Raw genomic sequence first — 22,139 nt, forward strand, 5'->3', positions numbered from 1 at the left:
GATTAAGATGTTTCATGAGGGAATTACAGAAATAAGGGTTTCATAGAAGAAGAGGAAATAGGCTTAAAAGCGAATTAAAGGAAAGAAAAAAGGGAATTACATCGAGTTTCTAATTTATAAGGTGATGTCACTAAGAGAAAATGCATTTGGAGTAGTATCTGACAATATATTGTATCACTTTGTAAAATGAAGTCTTAATTGCACAGTGTTTACTTCCCCTCTGATAAACAGCTCTGGCTGTTCAATAAGCTGTATTCACTGACATTTTTTAATCAACATAACACTAATGACCTACAATTGACAGAGCTGTTTTTCTTCCAGCGCTGTTAACAGCTTGTGTCCTTCTGTCAGTTTTTCTTTCTGAAAATATTTGATTACCTGGGTCACAGCTGTCAAGTTTAAAGAACTATAGTTTTCAGCCCTCTGGCAAATTGACTGCCTTACATAACAGAGATAACAACTACTAACTGCAAATTAAACTAAGACTCAAATGAAAACAGAATTGACCTCTGCTATAACAATTATTCATTCTAGACAATTCAGGCTAGAATTTTGATCCTGGACAACTCCTTTCCAAAAGAACAAGATGCAAGAGAGCTGGGACTCTCAATAATGACTTCAAAATAAAAGGCTCCACTGGCAGGGAACAATACTGTGGGGACAATACTAAAGGTTACTTTGCGTGAACAGTTTTTCTTGGTTATATATTCTACCACTCCTATGAAAAAAAGCTACTGACTGTGTAGTTTCATTAATAGTGAATCAGCTTTGAGTTTCTTCTCTTGATTTCATGACCTATCCATCTTGTTGGGTGCTTGCTTTAACCCTGCTTTCCAGGTTTAGTAGAAACGTGTACATTCATAAACAGAGCAGTCTAAAATTATTGAGGTTATAAATAGGAATAAACAGGAGAGGAAAGGTAGAACAATGAACTGAAGAAAGAACCTATAGATTTGTATTGACAAAAGGAAAGAGAACAAAAAAATAGCAATAAATAATTTGAGTAGATGTACCCTCACCTATTGAGATTAATCTCATATCAGAAAGGAAAATATCTTGCACCTTTTCCACAAAGGTCAAGAAAAAAAAGCTTATATTATATTTAATATTCATATTATATCAAATATATACTTTTCCTACCTTTTCACCCATAAATAGCTTTAAAGTTAGAAAAATAATCATATTCAACACAGTATCGGTGTGGAATATACTGTATATACTTTATCAGCTTGTTCACACTTCATTGAAGCTATATAATGTTTAAACTGAGTTAAATATTCAAGGCATTATGTTTTTTTAATGTCATCAACAGTCATCAAATTGTCATCAAAACTTATTGCTTATTTCCCAAAACTTGTTTAGCCATATTTAGTATAGTATAAATTCTGGAATCACCACTTGAATTTAAAATAAAAGTTCTGAGTTTGGACAGTGGTTGGCTACACAACATGATTTTGCATTGACTGGCCCAACAGCTGGTCAGTGAGGGGATTAAATATATTGCATTATTTACCTCCTGCCTTATCTATGAAACTGTTGAGGCCCGATTCTGGCTCATATGAAAATAACAATGGCTCACAGAAGATCATCTGCATGAAAATGTCACATTAGGAAGAAAGAGTGTACCACTCTGGAATTTTACTACCAAGTTACAAGACTAATCTTAAATTTTGTCAAATTGGTTATTACTAACACTTCTTAATCAGTGTGTTGGGAAAAGCCCTTTTATTCCCAGTTCCCAGTTTTTCCCCCACATGACACAAATGATGTTAGGCTTTACGCACCCTGATTTTCAGGGTAAGAAACCACAGGGATTTAGTTTGTGTTCCTACTTGGCGAGAATGCAGAGTTTCAGCAGGGAGAGAAGGGAGAGATTAACTCCACTCAAACTGGATCATCGACTGAAACAGCCAGAACCCCGGGTCTAAACAATAGCCCACAAAATCTGTTTACGTTCACAACAATAAATAAATAACTAGATAAAGGCTGGAAAAATGAAAGCCGCCAGAGAGAGTGAAAGCTAGTGTTTTATTAAAACAATTCAGATAGCATTATTGATGAAAACCGATTGAGGGACTGGAGATTATTCAGTCATGGTTTCTTCTGTAGCTGGGGCCTATTTCTCCTTCTCTTTTTGCATCCTAAAACTATCTGTCTACCAATGAAAGCAATTGCTTCTATCTTATTTAATATGCATTATCCATTTCATAGACGTGGTTACATATCACTGTTCTACAGTACGCACACAAACACAAACCCACACGTGTACATCCAAACTAACTAACTTGCACATCAAATTCTTGTAGAGAGAATGTAGAAAAAATTAAGTTGCTTAGTCTTGAGCACAACAGACTTGCAGTTATGAGCATGTTGTGTCCACATGCGTTTCGATTTTAATCAATACAACGCTCTACACCAGCCGCATAACGGCTCACACTTTATGTAACTCAAAGCATATTTTTACACTTCAAGTCTATTTTCTTTCAGCCCATTGATTTATTGGGCTGTGAGCGCTGTGTGCACAGCAGTACTGTGACTGACTTAACCCAGTGTAGATACTGACGGAAGACTGCAGCTGCTGCTGGTGTGCTGCTTTTGCTATGCGGCCGTGTAGACAAGGGGTTTATCTGCTACATCTTTTGAATGAGAAACAATTTTTTTGGCTTAGGACCAAGGCTCATTTGAATATACTTTATATGTTTCATACAACTGCATTTTACAAGAGGAGTAGACTTGAGTTACGTGACTTGGGCTCAGGTTGGATTCAGTTCACTAGTCTTGAAAACTTACCATCCAGATTCGTTCAACTAAATTAACTAACTGGTTGGCAAGCAGCAGTGTAGCAACATTGTAATGGTTTCTCTCAATAGTAGAAGAAGTGGCACTGCTACTACTACTACTACTATAATGACTACTACTTCTAATACTAAAGGTGGTACTATACTATTGATCTGTTGACATACATTTCACATTACATTTGGTTAAGTACACATAATGACTTATTTGGGGCTACAACTTAAGGACTTGGTGTTGACTTTGGACTTCAGTGCCAAGCTTGTGACTTTTGCTGGGCAATAACGCTTTACTTAGTAACATGTTACAGTAATGTAACTTTCCTAGTATAAAAAGAATACAATTTGAAATGCAATAATTACATTATAGTTACTAATTCCGCTCTGTTATTTCAACATTTTGGGGTCAGATTGTTCGCAATTAGCCACTACCAAAAGAGGAGAAATGCGTCTCTCAGTAACTGCACTGTTGTCTTCTTAGCTGGCTTGCAAACGTCTGGTAGCCACTGATAAGTATACAATCAGGAATCACCTGGTTTTGTTTAGGGTTAGGAGGTGTGTGAACCATGGGACTTCTGAAGTGCTGCAGTGGGCAGTCAACGTGGCTAAAGATAAGCTGGCTGTATTAAAAATAATATGTAATAATAAGTAATCCTGTACCTCCACTCATCTGTAGGCTGGCTGCTTTTGGCAGCTTGTTAAATCATTAAGTTTCAACACAGCTGTCCTGTGGGTGTGGAGGATTTGGAGATGTTTAAAGGCGCCTTTGACAGAGCTGAGCCAAGTAACAAATGTAAGTGATATGTGTAATAAGTATTGAGTAATTGATTACATTTTTCAAGTGTCCAATACTGCTTGCAACTTACAAAACAATGACTTTGTATCACGTCCATATTTTATTACATGCCTCTTAAAGTACAGCGCAAAATTATATCTCTATCTAGCTATTTATCTAACATGTTATCCTATCTCATCTGTTCTCTCTGGTGGTGCCCTCCTTTCTCTCTTACCCTACGGTTTGATGAAAGTATAAATGAGACCCCCGAGCATGAACTGTTTACAGTATTCTGGGGTGCATCTATCTAGGCCATGAAAAAGCACTTCTAATCTGAATGAAATATGTATCTCAAGGGTTCTTCAACAGTTCCAGAAAACAGTTCCATGGAAATATAATACTCACAAGCTGAGATCCTAAGTCATTAAAAAATGCTGTCACTTATGTCTTCAGAATCAGAAATCCCCCGAGGGGAAACCCTTTTGTTACAGCTGTTCACTATCACGTCAGAGCAGTTCTAAGCAAATCAAAATATAATACACTATAAGACAGGCAAGATAAATTAAGTACAAAGTGGATTTACCGGTTGATGATAAGTATGTACGGTATAATAATACAATGTAATAATATAAGTAATAAGTAATAGTCCATGTACTGTCAAGTTAAATGTAGCTTATTAAGATGATTATGAGACGGTGGATATTGCACAGCAGTGATAGAAGTATGAATAAATATCAATAAATTAATTAATTAAGTATTGCAGTGATGTTAATGAACAATGTCCAGTTTAGTGACTTAGGGTCATATAGACTGACACTTAGAGGGAGGAGTTGAAGAGTTTGATGGCCACAGGCAGGAATGACTTCCTGTGGCCCCCTGTGGTGCATTTTGGGGGGGGATGAGTCTTTCGCTGAAGGTACTCCTTTGTTTGACCAGTGGGTGGGAGACACTGTCCAAGAGTGCATGTAGTTTGGCCAGCATCCTCCTCTCTGACACCACCAACAGACAGTCCAGCTCCACCTCCACAATGTCACTGGCCTTACGGATCAGTTTGTTGAGTCTGTTAGCGTCAGCTACCCTCAGCCTGCTGCCCCAGCATGCAACCGCATACAGGATAGCACTGGCCACTTGTCTTGTCTTGTTGGCGCCCACAAGTTAGAGGACACACAGCTCATTTTGGGTCCTGACCCATAGTTTTAATAAATCAGGTAGCAGAGATAGATATTGATTTGTTATGCGGGTTATGTTTTCAGCTGAGATAAACAGGGGGTCTGGGGAAATTTGGGAACAATCTGTGAGCCAATCACTGAAACCACCTCAATCTGCAGTGGTTCACATTCTGTATTGATTTGGCAGCTACATAACTGAAGCCACATATTGGAGGATTCTATTTTTTATGATGACTGACAAACATTGTTGGAGAGAGCAATCCACTGCAGTTGTTACAAATAAAACATTATATTTTATCATTTTGATACAGATATAAGTAAGCCATGATAATTATTGTTGCTATACTTTTAAAGTTGTATGTGTTTTGTGAAGCTGGATTGATTTATTAGAGTGGACTGGTTCAGTTTGGGTAAATCTGAGCAGTGTTGTGTAAGTTGACACTTCACAAGAGCTAGCTCAAAGTTCAGTTCACACAGATTAAAATGAACTAGTTCACGTTCATAGTTCACAATTTTGAATTTTGAACTAAGTTCACAGTACCAAAAAATGAACTAGTTCACATTAATTTCTTCAGGTTTTTTTCTTTACAAAATGCTGTGAGTTTGACTTGGGTGAAGGAACTTTGCGGCTGTTGGCTCGTGGTCTTACTCTTTGTTAATGATTTATTGTGATCATCATTCACTCGCACGTTATTCCCAAGACAGGTCAGGTGTTTTAGCTCGATATGTCGCTTAAAAAAATCTGTGACCATCAGATTCTGTGACCCAAAACACTGGTGCTGTAAAACACAGTGGGTGAGCGTTGTTTACTCTTGCGGGAGTGAACAACGCTCACGTTCAAGTTCATTAGTTGCAAACAGATACGTTCAGGTCACCGTTCACCAAAAACATGAGCGTGTTCAATAAACGCCGCTCTTTGAGACACAACACTGAATCTGAGGACAGCCCACAAGTCAACTGTTTGAGCAAATTTAATTTGTGTTGTTTAATAGAGCTTTGACTTTTGAGTGTCCGAGATGCTGAGAGTCCACGCATATTTTAATGGATTGGTATTGGCTAAAATAAAGCCAATCAAAAACAGATCCTTTCTTTACTGAACTTTACTGTGTTTTGTCTACCTCAGCCTGCTAGTGTTGAGCATTCCACTGCATATGTGAGTGAAAATTAGAGTGTGTGAATGTGAAAAAATATTTGGGCTCACTGGCATGTGACTTTGAGTTCAGACACTGAGGTTGACTAAATGCACCTCGCTGGTGGTAGATTATACCATCTGTCACTAATTAGCGTGAGTACCTTTATGACAGGCCAAAATTAAACTTGTCTGTTGTCTGGTTAAAGTGCTCTCTGCAGCCGGTGTCTGTGTTCAGCCAAAGATAATTTATGATCTTTCCAATTATTGATGTGATATGAATGAAAGATTGAAGCTTATCAACTTAATATTTTTGAACCAGGACATCCAGTATTTGGATCAAGTAGCTCATGAAAATGAGGTGTGTCAGATTAAGTAGGCTACAGCTGTTCCAGTGCGTCAGATAGTTAAGCAACATTTAAGTAAGTATCGGTATAAGGATTGGACGCGACTCAGTATCGGCAATGTTAAAGGACTGGGATCGGGGTCAGGGCAAAAAAAAAAAAAACTTAATCGGGACATCCCTCGTTTTCATAACTATTCACAAATACCGTCAAAACTGAAGCAAAACGTATCCAAATGAAACTCCATTTGAATTCAATGTTAAAGCACCAAAGGCACTGGCACACCAAGTGGACAGTCTGCCGTTGAGCACCATTTTGCATCTGTGACTGACCACCCTACCTACTTTTTGTGGTGTGTCCGGCACCGTGGGTACTAGCTGGCCTTTACTGGTGGCCATACGTTCAATTGAACATATTGAATCAGGGTTAATGCAGTGAATCAGAGTTCTAAGACAAATTCAGTAAATTCACCCAATAAGTTTCTCTTTATTTTCGTAATGAAAATGACCAAGGACTGACAATGCCAGTGCAAAGCATGCAAAACATTATAGTACCTGTTGCCACATTTAATAACTTTTTAAAAAAAAGCAAGCATATAATAAAACAATTTAACCAGATTCACATTGGCATTAAAATGGAAGACTTAGTTTGGTTTTTCCACTATGTTTCTTGGATTAGAAATGGATTAGAAATTTACAAATCAAAGTCTGTTCACAGATCTAAGGGAGTACTACTGCATGTGGGGAAAAAGTTGTATAACGCCTTTCATGCCTCCAGTAGGGGCCTCAAGTGATGTCACTTGGGCTGAAGACTACAAGTTTGAAAATGAAAAAAATCTGGGGGTGTAGAGTTAGAAAGAAGTGAGTTTACCAAACCTCTATAGCCCGCTCCTCATCTCTGGCTCAATGTAACTGCTGATGGACACACTGTTATATACAAAACATACGCTTTCCTATATTCTAACATTTATCAAGGTGCCAGGTGAGTTGATTAAATTTGATTCCATTTTCATCAGGAGTAATAAACAGAAATCTCTACTGTTGGTCGCTGACAGCTCAAATTAAACATCTGACTATTCAGTGACTTCCTCAAGTGTGTTTTGATATTAAACACACCAATATTTGAGGGAGGGAGGAATATCCCCCATTGACCTACTCAGCCTATACGAACCTATAAACCTAACTTCCTTTCACAGAAGCGCACCAAACGAGCTACCTTCGCCTCAGTATTGCACTGTGCCTTTTCCTCAAACAATGTTTTAGTTCAAAAATCTTCATTAAATGTTCCTGTGTGCCTGTAACTAAGTGTTGCTTTTGTTCTGTGCTTCTTGTTTAAAGAGCAAGGACTTAGCTTGTTTGTCCTTTCTGCAAGGACACTGCAGTGCTAATTTATCCTTTTGTTGAGATATTCCAAAGAGCAAAACACAAAGAACTACACCCAAGTGTGCTCTGAGTATCAGCAAACAACAGGCCGTTATTCAGGCTGGCGCTGTAGCTCACTTTGCATGGTTTTTGTTTTCACTGATGCCAATTTCATGTTGAGTTTTCCTTATGGTGTTTCTGTGTTAGATGATATGCAAGAAGACAAGAAAACTGAAAGGAAAATGAAAAGAGGGACAGTGTGTATCAAAAGGAGCTAACACCTTTGATGCATATTGTCCCTCTTTTCTGAAACCTGCAGAAGCACATGGATTGTTCCCACTGAGTCCCTGTCTTATGGTGTTTTCTTGAGTCAAAGTGAGGCATGGTGCAGCAAAAAAAAAAAAAAAAAAAAAAAAAAAAAAACATGAATCAAACACTCTGCTAGTGCAGCTACTACATCAATCTGTGGAGCAACATAGATTGACCGTGTTCCAGTGGGTGAACGGTTCAATGGCTGGATTCTGCTTCTGTTCTCAGATATTGCATGGTAATTGCTAAAACTAAAATTTCACAATTTAACTGCTCTCTGCCAGACTTGAGCAGCTTTTTTTCCACGAAATAACCCAAGTTGGGGAATAGCCTGAGTTTGAGATTTGGTGAAAGTTATGGCTCCTTATTGATCTAATTCATGAAGGAGAGTTGAAGATCAGGAGGCACAGGAGAACAAAAATCAAAAGATGTCACCTTATCAAGTCAGTTCTTATCCTTTAGAACAAGACAGGTGCAGAGTGCATTACATTTAGTTTTTTTTTACCATCTGTGGCATTTATTCTAGATGCCATGTGTGCCTGCATTTGATGAAACTGACCCTTGTCTCAAATGCAGACAGTATAACTTTCTTTGTTTCTCACAAAGAACTATTAACTAGTAGTGAGGCACCCTTTCATTACCTTGATTCTGCTTTAGTCTTCTCCCTTCTCTCACTTATACTCTCCATTTCCCTCTCTTAGACTCCTTTCCTGCCATTTTCCAATATAAAACTATAATTCATTATATGATAGATGGAGAGAATGGCAGGGAAAGGGAGCGATGGAAAGTGCTGCAGAGTGTCCGACAATGAGTGTGAAAGCTCTGGAAATCTGATGACCTTTCAAGCCTCAGCTCCAGACAGACAGAGGAAAAGACTGATGAAGCAGACAGAGAGAAACCTTTACCTTCTATGAGGTACATGCCCATTGTCCATGGCTTCTACAGTCAAAGCGTAGCTCCGTCCAACAGTGAGCTCAACGCCTGGTGCCACAGTAATGACCCCAGTGCTGTGAAAACAGTTTATTCAGTATTACATGATAATGAACACTTTTATTCAAATTACTAAAATAAAGGTGTTAAGTGTAGCATGTTAACATGAACAAATCTTTTTATTATTATTATTCTGAGACCTTTGCAGAGAAAATGCTTTCACACTACATGCCAGATTGTTTTGTCACCCCCAAGGTTCCTTCAGAAAATCTTCTAAGATACAAACCACCAATTCAAAATCAATGGCCTTATACTGTATGTCTATGCCAATCATTTATCATTGTAGTTTTGTGAATGTGACACTGATATATGGGTGTTTATAAACACAAGTTACCTTTGATACCATCATTAATAACAACAATATTATGAGCTCTACCACAGGAATCTATACATCCATTTAACTGAGGCATTTTTCTGCCCTTTTGCAAGTGAATTTGTGGTCTTTTGCCCAATACCCAAAATGAGAAAAGCAGCTCTGAGCTTTTTGACATTGAAGAATCCCTTGAATTAGTTTAAGGAATAGTTTGACATTTTTACTGGCTGAATTGCAGCCTCAAGGTCACGACAAGTCTCAACTTGTCATTTTTTAGACAGATTTAAACGAGATATGACCTGTGAATTACAGAGCTTTACAAAATGTCAACACAGCCTACAAAGCGAAAGCTGCATGTTAGCAGAGCAGCAGACTGAAAAATGCAGTTCAAACTCCTCCTGTGCAGACAAGCCTTTAGAGGTGCTGGTAGGGTTTCTTTCTTACGTTTAGACAGAGCCAGGCTAGCTGTTTCCCTGTTTTCAGTCTTTATGCTAAGCTAAGCGGTTGCTGGCGGTAGCTACATATTTAGCGCACAGACATGTGAGTGGTGTCAATCTTCTCATCTAACTCTCGGCAAGAAAGCGTATTTCCCAAAATGTCAAACTATTCCTTTAACATGATCAATACAATCTAAATAATATTATACCACAAGTGATATATTTACCTGTTGCCAATAAGAAAATGTCCCTGGTCACCAGCTAGGATCCGGTAGGTGACCTGACCGTTGGGACCAGCATCAGAGTCAACTGCTGACAGCTGAGAAGAGATACACGAACACATAAAAGTGCCATTTGTCTTACACCATAATGTAAGATGTAGTTTCATTTTCACATTATGGCAGACTCACCACCCATATCAAGTGTAATCATTTGTAAGTATGTTGCAAATACACTACGAATTAATAACAAATTAAAATGTGTAGTGTGTTTGACAGTGTGTACCTGTAACACAGTTTCTCCAGGCATCATATCAGTAAACAGGTTGACATTATAAGAGACATTAGCAAAAGTCGGAGTGTTGTCGTTAGCATCCAACACTGTTATCGTCACGGTAACCGGAATGCTCTGCTGGACGCCATCTGATGCTAAAAGCTGGAGAGACACAGAAAAAGAGAGAGAGAAAAAAAAGATACTGTATACTGTATTGTTTTGACAAGAGCAAAGAAATAAAATGTTCCTTCTTGTAGAAAATGTTGCACTCAGCCGAGCTACAAAAAGCTACCTTTTGAGAATCCTGAGGTGGGTGGACTGTGTACTCAGTATGTCCTTGACGTCTTGATAGTGTCTGTTTGTTTCCTTGTTTCTTTTGACGCAGAGTTGTTCTGTGCTTTTTCAATCTAAATCCCTGTTTTGGGTTTTTATATATATATATATATATATATATATATATATATATGTGTGTGTTTTTGTGGGTGCAACTGAAAACTCTTGAAACTCTTTGAGCTAATCTGTTCTGGCTGTCACCCTTATATTTAATTTTACCTACACAATTTCCTCACAATGATTGTTGTTCCCCACTGCCGTTAATAAATATAAAGTCTGATTAATATATGTATAACACACAAAAAGACCTATAAACAAACATTTGTGTCCAATTAATCATAATGTCATGTACATTAAAAGCACCTTCCATGTTATGCATTACTCAATAGTTTCTTCAAAGTAATATCTTACAGGAATAGTTTGACATTTTGGGAAATAGGCTCATTCGCTCTCTTGCCAAGAGTTACCACTCTATACACTTAATACTTTATAGAGACAGCAGGTGGTTAGGTTAGACTGGAAGCAGGGGGAAACAAACAAAAAAGGATCTGCCCACCAGCACCTGTAAAGTTCACTAACATGTTTTATCTTGTTTGTTAAATGAGTTAAAAAACTTAAGTGTAAAAACAACAAGTTGTGCTTGTATGGGACATTTCAGCGTTTGTACAGATTAAAAACAACAAACAAAGGAGATATAAACTTAACTACTGAGCTTTAGAGGTCTGGAAAGGAGATTTTTTTGTCTTAGGACTTAGCCAAGCTAGCTGTTTCCCTGTGCTACCAGTCTTTATTCTAATAATTATCATTATTACGATTTGCTCCCTGTCAATTTAAAACATTTGGAATTTTAACTTAAAATACACACTTAAAAAAAGCAAACACTGCACCACTTGGCAATTTCTGAGATGTTGCAAAGTGTCAGTAATGATGAGATGAAACTCAAACACTCAAAAATAGGCAGGCTGTCTGAGATTTCTTAACTGCCAAATCCACTTTAGAACAAAATGAAAAATGAAATAAAATGTTGCGCTATATTTGTGTTATGATTGTGTTCATGTTTTATATCACCAGCAGGGCTTTTCACATGATCTTGGACTCCTCCGTCCTTTAGTCAGCGCACAAACATTTTAGCGTTTATGCTCTTATATGTAAAAACACATCAAATGCATCCATTTAAAATGTTGGTTAAGCAGGCTACAGTAATTTACATTCACGAAACATTATCTGTCATTTTGTTTTTGTGACTTTTGTGCCTGCTTTCCCCTCTCTTCCTCCAGTGACTTTTTTTTTTTAGAAATCATCCAAAGAGCATATCAACAGAAGCTTCTTCTCTGATACCAGTCTTCTGCACAGGCTCATCTGCCAAGATGCTGATTGACTCCTTTAAATGAAAATCAACCTCCATGTCTCATAGCACTCTCTCTCTCTCCTCCTCGAGTTTAATTTCTCCTGCAAGGCTTTCATGATGATTACTGTACACCTCTGCCTTTCAATCAATACACCAGGCCTTCTGCGTCTTCCATCTTTAACTTCAAAATAGCTGCATGCACACAAAAGGACGCATACACTCAAACAATATGCTGCACTCCCACAACTGTGCACACACTGCACAAACGCACACTGTCAGTGTAACCAGGCTGAACTTGACAGATTACAGACTCCTGTATGAAGTAACAATGCTGTACATCATATGGTGTGGCACACACAGAAAGATACTCTGTGCTTGGCAACGGCCAGCCTCTTTGTGCCCTACCAATAAAGAAGCTGCTGAATTAGATTGCACTGAAATAAGATGAGAGGGAGAGGAACAACAAAAGGAGGGAGGGAAAAAAGGGGAAAGTGGACCAGAGTAAGACAACCATGAAGACCATGACAGAAACAGGGGAACTGATGGAAAACGATAAATAATGAGGACAGAAACCACTGTAATAGGTACAGTATTATACATCTATTTTTGCACTGAGCAATGGATGAGCCAAGTACTGGCCTGAATGCTGAAAACTAGCCAAACATTCATGAAAGCTCTGCTAGCCATGTTAAACAAATTCACAGAAGCAGTGCTACAGTATAAAATTAAATCTATATTTAAACAGTAGTGGAGGTAAGTGAAATTCTGGACTCTCAATGTTCCCTGTTTATGAAAGGGCATAAGTGTAACGCTCTTTTCTTCTATTCTCTTTCCTTCTTGGTCCTTCCTGTCTCTCTCCCCCCGTCCATCAATGTCCCTTGTTTCTTTTCTCTGTAACCTCCTGCTTCTCTCTCCCCACACTTCTTCTTGCTTCTCTGTCCTTACTGGGAAAAACTCATGAATTAGGCTTAAAATATTACTGACCTTATAGAGATACAAGCGTGCATATGCCTACAATTCGTCTTTTCTTTTTTCCATATATCTTTCTCTCCTCCTGTCTTCTTCCACCTCTTCTCTAGATATGAATCTTTTTTTCAAGACCACCGCTACGGGTGGTCAAGGGCCTTTGAATTGAGTTATTCAAATGCATTCAGATGTTTATCTTCCTCCCTCTCTCTCTCACACACACATATTGTATATAACACACACAAATTCCAAGGCTCTGGAGTACCGTGAATGTATAGGAATCCTGTGTCTCTCTGTCCAGTGGCTGCACCAGTGTGAGATATCTTCTGATTCCAGTAGCAGACACAGAGAAAACATGAGGATAGCTGTCCAACGATAACTGGAGCTGAGGATCCCTGGACTGTTGGAGAGAAAGAAAGTTGTTTAGAGGAACAGAGGAGACATTACAACGGTGAGCTTTTCTCTTTAAACATTAATCACCCAGGGAAGGTACTGTCAAATATGTGTGCTCCGCCGTATTGCTAGTGTAGCACACATATTCAACAGTACCTTCCTTAAAGCTGGTACACATTTACACCTGGGAGCTGCCCAGTACAACCACAGCAATGAAATGATGGCTACTAAGCACCTCCATTGGTTCAATTAAAGGAATAATGCTTGATGAACATACAGTGAATAATCAAAAGAGCAGATAACAAAAGTAACACATTTTAAGAAGGCAAGAACCTGGTGTTGAGCTATATCTGTTTTATTATTTATTTATTATCATATTTTACAAATTAAAGGAAAACCGGTATAAATAAGTGGAGAAACATAACAAATGAAAATGCTTCCATATGAAAAACAGCTGAGAGCAAAGAAGTGCTTAGACAGGAAAAGGAGAATGAAAAACATCTCCTCCAAGGTTTTCTTGACATAAAAATTCTCCTAAGAGGGCTGTGTGTGTGTGTGTGTGTGTGTGTGTGTGTGTGTGTGTGTGTGTGTGTATACTCAGTGATGGAGAGGCAATGCTCATCCAAGTCCTCCTCTGACATTACCTACACAGTCACCTCCTCTGTGTATGCATGTGTGTGTGTGTATGTTGTATATGTGTGTGTGTGAGCTCTTCAGATAAGGCTGGCTCAGCAGGGTAGGAAGGGGGGGGGCTGATAATATTGTCGATGTAGCCAGTGTGGATATTGAGTCATAAATAAACACACACGCACTCACACACACGCGCACACACACAGAGTTAAGGGCACACAGAGACTCATAGTCATATGCACACACATAAATAAAAGTGATCGACAGCACATAATGCAATTAGGACTAATCATTATTGTTGGTACTTAATGCTGGAGGAAAGACCAGGGTTAACAATATTTAAAATAACTTAATGTATATCAATTGTCAGAAACACACAGACACATACACATTATCCCCACTAAGCCCATTCCCTGCAGTGGGGTATTTTAGAAAGCAATGAACCAAAGCTTGTTTTTGTCATAATGCCTATGCTACATCTTAAACAAACTAAGCTCTTGGGAATGCATCGGCGATAACAATGTTGCAGCACTGTAAATTCTTACATTAACACTGAGAGGCAATTTAAGAGGGAAATGGTTTTACTATCCAGATTAACAGGGAAATTAGATAGGGCACTTCACACACTGCAAGCAAGGAACAAAGTAGAGATTCAGTAGAATGAAACAAAGGGCTAAAATGGACACTTCAATGGCTCGATCCTTCATTTCTGTACGGTACCTCCTGTTTAAACACTGTCACCATGCTGCTGGTTTAATTTACATGGTGATTTAATTGTGTTTGAAGACAGGAATTGGTTTGTTTACACACTTGAGACCAGAATTTTATATTAGGATGGATTAAGAAAGTTCCAAAGTGCTTCTTTTCTATCAAGCCAGAATATTAGGATATACCAACATAGTATATAAGTAACAAATGGCCGTTAGCTAAAGCCCTCCTCCAAACAGCGATTGTCCAATTATAACTTAGGAATCTTAACAAGGTATGGCAGGCCTGTCAAGCTTTGGATTTCTACACATGTTGAAGTGGTGTGCATGGTGCTGTAGTAAGAGTTATACTCGACATCTAAAGACTTTGGTGGGTTGTGTCTTATTATTTATTTAGCTTTCCAAAATCAAAAGCAAAAGCACAAAAGTGTAAGGAATGAATCAAACAGTATGTCTGTCTGCTCTAATGTAAGCTGCAAAGGTTAGCATGTCCAGCTAACTTGTGCATATTAAAGAACCCTTTTACAGGGTTCTTGTTTTAAGAGTCAGCTGGAAATATTAAAAGTTAGTCGAGATGGCGTTTTTCCAACTAACTCATTGAGCTAATGTTAGCTTAATTAACTAGCTAGCTACAGCTAATAAAATCTGCCCGCTACAATTGTTATTTCAGCTGGCAAAGTTGACAAGTCGCTGGCGAGAAATACAAAGCCTGTTTTTGTCTACCTCTGTCCAAAATCAAGGACCCATTGTTTCAAAAATTACTATGATTTTCGAGTGGTAAATCCAGCATTATCACTGTAAACTGCATATGTGCCGTGCGAGAATGGAAAGCTTGACAGGCCTATCAACAGTAACTAGGGGGCTTAGCGAATCGTCAATTTCCAAATGTCTCAAAAGCAAACTAAAGCGAAGTTGCCATGAAACACTGGGCAATAGGTATTGAAGTTTAGAGTAAATCAGTTCTAGTTTCTGTTGTCAAAGACACAGTCCTTGCTAACGTCAACCAGTTGAAGCTTCAGAGAACTCAACAAAAGGAGGCCAAAATAGAATAAACGAGCTCAGCTGATAACTTCAGGCATCTTATTGGCTGTAGGCTAATAAGGAAGTAGATGCAACAAATCATGTAAGTGACTCCTCAGATGCATAGGGCTGCAACATAATACATACATAACATATCTTGTGTTTATTTGAATGTGGAAAAAAATAAAATAAAAATCTGTTTTTCATAAATACTAAAATTCAATTTATGTATTTGCACAAAGGCAAAAACGCTATGTGTATATTAGTATATTGATAACCTCTTAAGTTGTACTTAGAGTATCATTATTCTGACTATTGAGTGTTATAATTTGATGTGTCAGAACACGAGTATTCATCAGCCTATAATGTCTTTAGTCAACTCTGTATGCTTTCATCCTCACCTCCTCCACATCGTTATCCAGAGCTATGATGGCCAGCGGTGCAGACAGGCTGGCATTGGTCGCTATGGTGGTTCCCACTGGTGATGCTTCACTGACGTAGCCATGGTAACTCGTCTCCTGGAAGTATGGTGCCTGGTTGTTCTCATCTAGAACTTCGATTTGGAGGTTGGCAAATGCTGGCAAGGGGTGGCCATTGTCCTGCTCTGCCTAAAGGGAGAGAGAAAATAATTGTTCATTTTGGCTGTGATTCACCTTCTGTACTCCACCAGCCACTATTCCTGCTGCTGAAGTGGTTTTTAATGATAATGCTTCACATAATATGTAATAAGATAGTAGTCAATTGAGTTCTGACAAATGCTATATTACCAACACATGCCAGTTCTACATTTTGGGTTTAATAACAAACAAAGCCTATTTGCTTTCTTATATGCAAAGTTGGATGTAAAAGAACTGCAATTTTTGGTGAGGTTGAGTCATTAGTCACTGGTCAGTCAGTTTTATCAATTTGTCACTTTTTAAAGCAGAAACAATTTTCCAAAGACCAAATTTTATTAGACAAATACGGCAAATCTTTCTCTTTGCTTTTTATTGTTTGTGAATTAGGCTGATGGGATAAACAAAATAACTGTGTGTAGTGCAGTTTAAATTTTACCTCAAAGTACTGTACTGCTAAAGCCCCATTCTGACTGAATTTATATCTCTAGTGGTGGTGGGGTGATTTTAACATTACCTGCTAAGGTCAGTGATTTTAACCCGTACGTATGTTTCACCCCCACCCCAGCAATAATTACAGCCGTAATTACCTACTGTTTTTCTGTGAACTTACTGGTCCTCCTGCAATTCAAATCCCGTCCGAGCAACGTCCTTGTATTTTAGAGTGGATTTCTGAGTTTTTTCAGCATGAAGAGCTACTTGTCCTTTTACTATTTTTAATCAGCTTAGTGTAAAATTTGACTTTTTGTGAAAATGGAGTAAATCAAAAAAGTTTTGCTAATCTGATGAAAACATGCCAACACCAATGTGTATATCTATTTGGGACCCAATATTCTACAGAAAAAGTTAGAGCTATCAAGAGAGAAAGACCCCTTTAAAGCTTATCAAATGGGCTTTTGTAATGTCAGAAATCGGAGCTAATGATACCCACAGTAAGTGTAAGTCAAACTGAATGATATCAATATGTGTTTCATGTCTCTGTCTTAAGATTTGGTATGACTCAAATTCACCCCACACAGTATCTTTGTCTCACGTCTCTCCCTCCCCACCTCCCCTTCAACTCTCCCGTGCCTATGTTTATTGAAGTCTGACAATCTAAAATACGTGACTATACAACTGCTTGATTGCCTGTATACCTGTGTGTTTTTCTGTTTGTCTCTCCTATGTGTCTTCTTTTCTTTCGCCAGTGTCATCTACATCTCACTGTGGTTGCTGTTTTGCTGTCTCTGCCTCCTCCTCCCCTCATTCATTAGTTCATGTGGGATCCAACAGCTTTTACCATCCCAAAAGCACAACTAATGAACTGTTATTTTATAAACACAATATCTGTACACTCATGTACACACATCCACACATACCTTTAACTACAGCAAAAACATCCTAGAGGAAAAATTACATTTTCACTTTCAGTAGAGCAGAACTTGATGTATGCTTGGTGGTGTAATTCCATTACCAGCCTAATTTAGACAAAACACCTTCACAGAGCATGGGTTCTAATGCTTTACAATTGACATTTAATTCACAGAAACCAGGAAGCACCAAATAAATACATTGAGGAGCAACATTTAGTCTTTATTTATGCTTACAGATTTACTGATCAACAGCTTGATGGGTATTTGGGGGTTAAAAGCAGAAAAAAAACACACACACACATTGAGGAGGGGGGATTGCTGTTTCCACAAGAAACTTGCTGAGAGAAAATCAAGTTAAACCACTCCAGTGTTTCTCACCTTGATAACCAGATCAAATCTGCGGTAGAGTTCTCTATCGATGGGCTTTAGTAGCAGGAGCGCCGCTGTGGTTCTGTTTAAGCTGAAATATTCTGCATAGGACTCTGGTTTGCCTGAGAGAGAGAGCAGGTAATAAGATACAAACAGTAAGAACAGAGCAAAAACAAATTATCCAAAAACGGGGTAGTGTGTGTGAGAGAGAGGGAGATACGTCAGTAATTGGTTTAAGAATCAATATATGTTGGCCAGTGGGTGTCTAGGCGGTGTATGAAAGTGTGTGTGTGTGTGTCTGTGTGTGTGTGTGTGTGTGTGTGTGTGTGTGTGTGTGTGTGTGTGCTCTCCATAGGTGGGGATGCACAAACACACATACATTTTTGGTCATTTGGAATGCTGCATTGCTCAGTGGGGAAATCAAGTTCTGGTGAGGGGAGCAGCAGTACAGGCACATGTGCACAAGTGGTTACGGATGTTTATGTGAGTGCCTCTTCTTCTTAAGGTATGTCCTCGTGTCCAAGAATCAAGGCTTCAGTGAATACACTCTCAGTGTTACACTTGCAACTTAACAACGATCTGTTCTTTAAAATAATGTTGTCGTCCAGAGCCACTGTCGTCCACCAACCACTGTTCATATATTGTCTGATGAAAGCTACTAGAGCTAAAACCACTATCTTTATACACTGAAGCTTCTTCAACTGACCCTCAGCTGCAGCTTTATTTTTTTCATTTTCAAATCTTTCCAACAGATTTTTTGCCCTTTGTGACACTGTTACTCTCATAATCCTTATTCAGACAGAGATTAGTTTCCCAGGAGGAGACTGGGAAATGTAATCAAGTCTGTGTCAAGTCATGTCAGTAAATTTTTACGGACTATGTAGATCCTCATGAGTAAAAGTCAAATTATTTTGTGACTCTGCATTTTACAGTGTCGAACAATAATCACAATGTGTTGCAGCGATGGTGCACTGTTACAAATCACTTTCAACTTAAGGTACTTATGAAGCAGACAATTCTCTAATTTTGGAAACATCCTTTGCACTGGCTATTAGCATCCTGTTAACAATTACTTCACATACAGTTTTACTTTGCTGAGTTAAACCTGCAACTAAAAATGTAAGTGCCTTTCTGAAAAAAACCTTATAATCCTTTTCTATTTCTAACAATTAGACCTTGGGCTAAGGAGCCCTGAGACCACAGATCTGCATTTGACAAGATTTGGTTCCTTGAAGCCCTCTATGAACAGATGTGCTGATGTCATTCTGAATTACAGAGTTATCTCTATAGTTGTAGGTAAATGGTCCATTAGATAATTTTCGCTTTGCTTTTTGTGTGACCAACCAGGGTTAACTCAAGAGGACAGAATTTGGGATTTTGTCCTTAAAACATTTTTTTTAAATTAAAGTTTCACTTGATAAAATTGATTAAATGGATCAATGAATAAATCAGGGAGATTGTATCTCTTTCTGTGCGAACTAGGAGTCGGCTATATGAATAAAATCATCTATCATGGTATATGTAATTTTATATTGCAATATAGTAACATTTTTGGAAAAATTGAATAAACTGTTTATGGGTTAAAAACAGATAGAAAGATCTGTTTTTGGCTAACACAAATTAAATACTTGAAATTAAGGTATGTCATCAAATGTTTGCACATATAATTCAAATATTCACTACTGCCATTACGCAATCCTGCTCACTGATTTGCAACGCTGCTGACAATGGTTTAAATCTGTGGATGTTACGCAAATTGTCTCACTGTATATATTGCCTTATTGCCCAATGCTAGTGCCAACTAACGCAACCCAAAAAAAAATGCAAACCTACCAATGAGGATGGAGTAAAGAATCCCTGGCCTGTCAGAGGGAGGTTGTATGTTCCTGTCTTGGTCCACAGCTTGAATGGGTGGAGTCACATTGACGGGATTCACCTTTTTCTGGAAACAGAATCACAATCATTACCTACAAATATGACAAAACAGACAAGATTAGTACGAAATACATCAGACCCAGCAAAAACGGGATACAGTAATTGAGAACTTTGCACCATATATGAAAATAGCATGACTTTTGAGAGTGAAAAACAAAGAAAGAATCAAACAAACAAGCAAACAGTGCCTGCTGTAATTTGCGTCATCAGAATAGATCACCTTAATCTTTAAACAATTTTTGACCCAACCTAGTTTACCAGGAACATTTGTAACAACAACAGCTAAAGCAACAGCCAAAAATGGCGAGGGATATAAATAAAATAATTTCTTGGGGGTCTGTCCCACTCAGTTGTTCTAAGATATAAAGAAAAGCTTTGCTATTTATGTATGTAACAACAAGCTCTGAGCATGACAGCAAAGCAAGCGAGAGTTAAAAAGAATGCTGCAGAATAGAAAAATCAATTGTTGGCAAAAACACACAGTGGTATACTTGAAATCACATGTAGAGTATACATGGATGCGCACGCCCCCACATAAAATTTTGAGTGGAAAGAAGAAAATGATCACATTCAGTAAAATGAAATCATAACACAGAATAACAACCAGGACCTATTTCTATTGTGCATTTATTGTACCTGTTTGGCTATATACAATAAATGTCTATCTACTCGGTACACACACACACACACACACACACACACACACAGTATGAGCCTGCTAGTGTGGATCTGTATCTGTATGCAAGGGTGGCCAGGCTACAATGTTGACTTATCATAGTGTAATATGCTGAGGTGTGGTAATATGAAGGCCCCCAATGGGAGAAACATTACATTACAAGCTGTAAAATGTAAAGTCAAGCACAACAACAAGACTGCGCATATTACCAAATGTGCATGAATGCAACAGCACACGCATATGCACTGTACACGATGGTACGCTCATACACTTGCTATAATACTTTACCACCGCACCTGTCATGCAGCACTTAAAATCTACTAGCCATCATAGAGCTTTATCTCCTGCTGCCGTCACTGAGAGAGGAGAGCAGGGAGACACAGGCAGCGAAGAAGTTATGGAGAGTAATGAAGTGGAGTAAAAGAGGGTGTAAATATATGGAAGGGAGATGAATCTGCCAGGAGTTGAGGGTAAACAAGGAGCAGAGTGAGATGTAGCCTAAATGCAGCAAAGAAAGGTGGACTCAGAGAAAGACAGCCTGAGAACACTGAGGGGCGAATTCACAAAGAATGAATTGCAGCCGCTGATAGCACCATGAACTGCGCATCATTTGCAACTGCTACCTGCGCCGTTTCAAGGTCTGATTCACAAAAGATATTTCGCTAATGATTTTACAGCACAAGCACGCCCAGAAAGTTTTGCAGCTGAGTGCAATTTGCCATTGTTTTGCATCTGTTAAATGTTCATCTGCAATTTTCTGTAGTGGCCCCAGTAATATTTGTTCTTAAGGTGTACTGAAGTAGCAGATCACATAACATGGTTAACGTTTGAGTCAAAAAAATGTTACAAATGCAGCTGCAAGAACAATAGCCAACTTTCCACGTATGTGGAAAGAGATATTTGATTTCTTATTATAATTATACTAATTATCCAATAACTCCCCCTGCTCTTTCATTCATTTCTATCTGCGGGATATCTATTTTTCTATCACTCATTCTGTGTAGTGAGATTGTTATTTGTGGTGCTTTAACTGTACGCTCTCCTTCATGCCTCTGGGCGCATGGAGAGCTGTTTTCTCTCCTACTCTGCTCCATGCTAGACTGTACGTAACCATCGTCTGTTTCTCACAGCAGCAGGCTTTATGTTGTTTTACAGTTTCATTCCCTTATGGTGGATGTCAGGTATTGTACTGTCTCTGTGCCACCTGTGCGCATATGATGTACTATGATGTGCTATTGCTTTGCCTGGCTACAATCACTGCTGCCATGATCACTGGAAAGTCCGGGTGTGACGCCCCTTTATAAATGCACTTCAGTTACCACCAACTCTCTGAAGATGCTAATAATTTCACTCTAACTGCTTGTGGCTATTAGCGGTGGTGTTTGTGAATTTGACCTTGTTTTGCAATGAGGCTCATTTGCATAGAAAGGGGCCAATTAGGCAGGTATGTAAATTACCTAGTTTACAGAAACATCCTGTGTTAGATGTAATTTTAGATAGTTCCACCCAGTATCACCCACCCAACAATTAACTTTTGTCCATACAGTATACAGTACATATAATATACACAGCACTTCGGGCAAAGTTTTCATCAGGCTTTAATCAATCAATTAATTGTTGAATTGCTGCTCCCCTAAGAGCCAGAGAGCAGCCTCAGATCCTCAGGCAGGGCTCTGCTGGCTGTG

The 22,139-nt window shown here is 38.6% G+C and overlaps 1 protein-coding gene across 5 annotated transcripts in view; it reads right to left on the bottom strand.

Annotated features, from left to right (window-relative positions):
* The window catches only part of LOC122867308 (protocadherin-15-like), a 176,968-nt gene that overhangs the window by 94,253 nt on the left and 60,576 nt on the right, over positions 1 to 22,139 (bottom strand). For all 5 annotated transcript variants that reach the window (XR_006375892.1, XR_006375893.1, XR_006375891.1 and 2 more), the window contains 7 exons: positions 19,677 to 19,785; positions 17,853 to 17,965; positions 15,910 to 16,116; positions 13,024 to 13,158; positions 10,124 to 10,273; positions 9,847 to 9,938; positions 8,785 to 8,886 (listed from right to left, as the gene is read on the bottom strand). Coding sequence is in view for 2 of the 5 variants with exons in the window: in XM_044177952.1 (XP_044033887.1) it covers positions 8,785 to 8,886; positions 9,847 to 9,938; positions 10,124 to 10,273; positions 13,024 to 13,158; positions 15,910 to 16,116; positions 17,853 to 17,965; positions 19,677 to 19,785 (908 nt within the window). In the remaining 3 variants the exon portion in view is untranslated. The remainder of the gene's footprint in view (positions 1 to 8,784; positions 8,887 to 9,846; positions 9,939 to 10,123; positions 10,274 to 13,023; positions 13,159 to 15,909; positions 16,117 to 17,852; positions 17,966 to 19,676; positions 19,786 to 22,139) is intronic.

This window comes from Siniperca chuatsi, linkage group LG20 (assembly GCF_020085105.1).
Source record: "Siniperca chuatsi isolate FFG_IHB_CAS linkage group LG20, ASM2008510v1, whole genome shotgun sequence".
In the NCBI taxonomy this organism is placed as follows: domain Eukaryota; kingdom Metazoa; phylum Chordata; class Actinopteri; order Centrarchiformes; family Sinipercidae; genus Siniperca; species Siniperca chuatsi.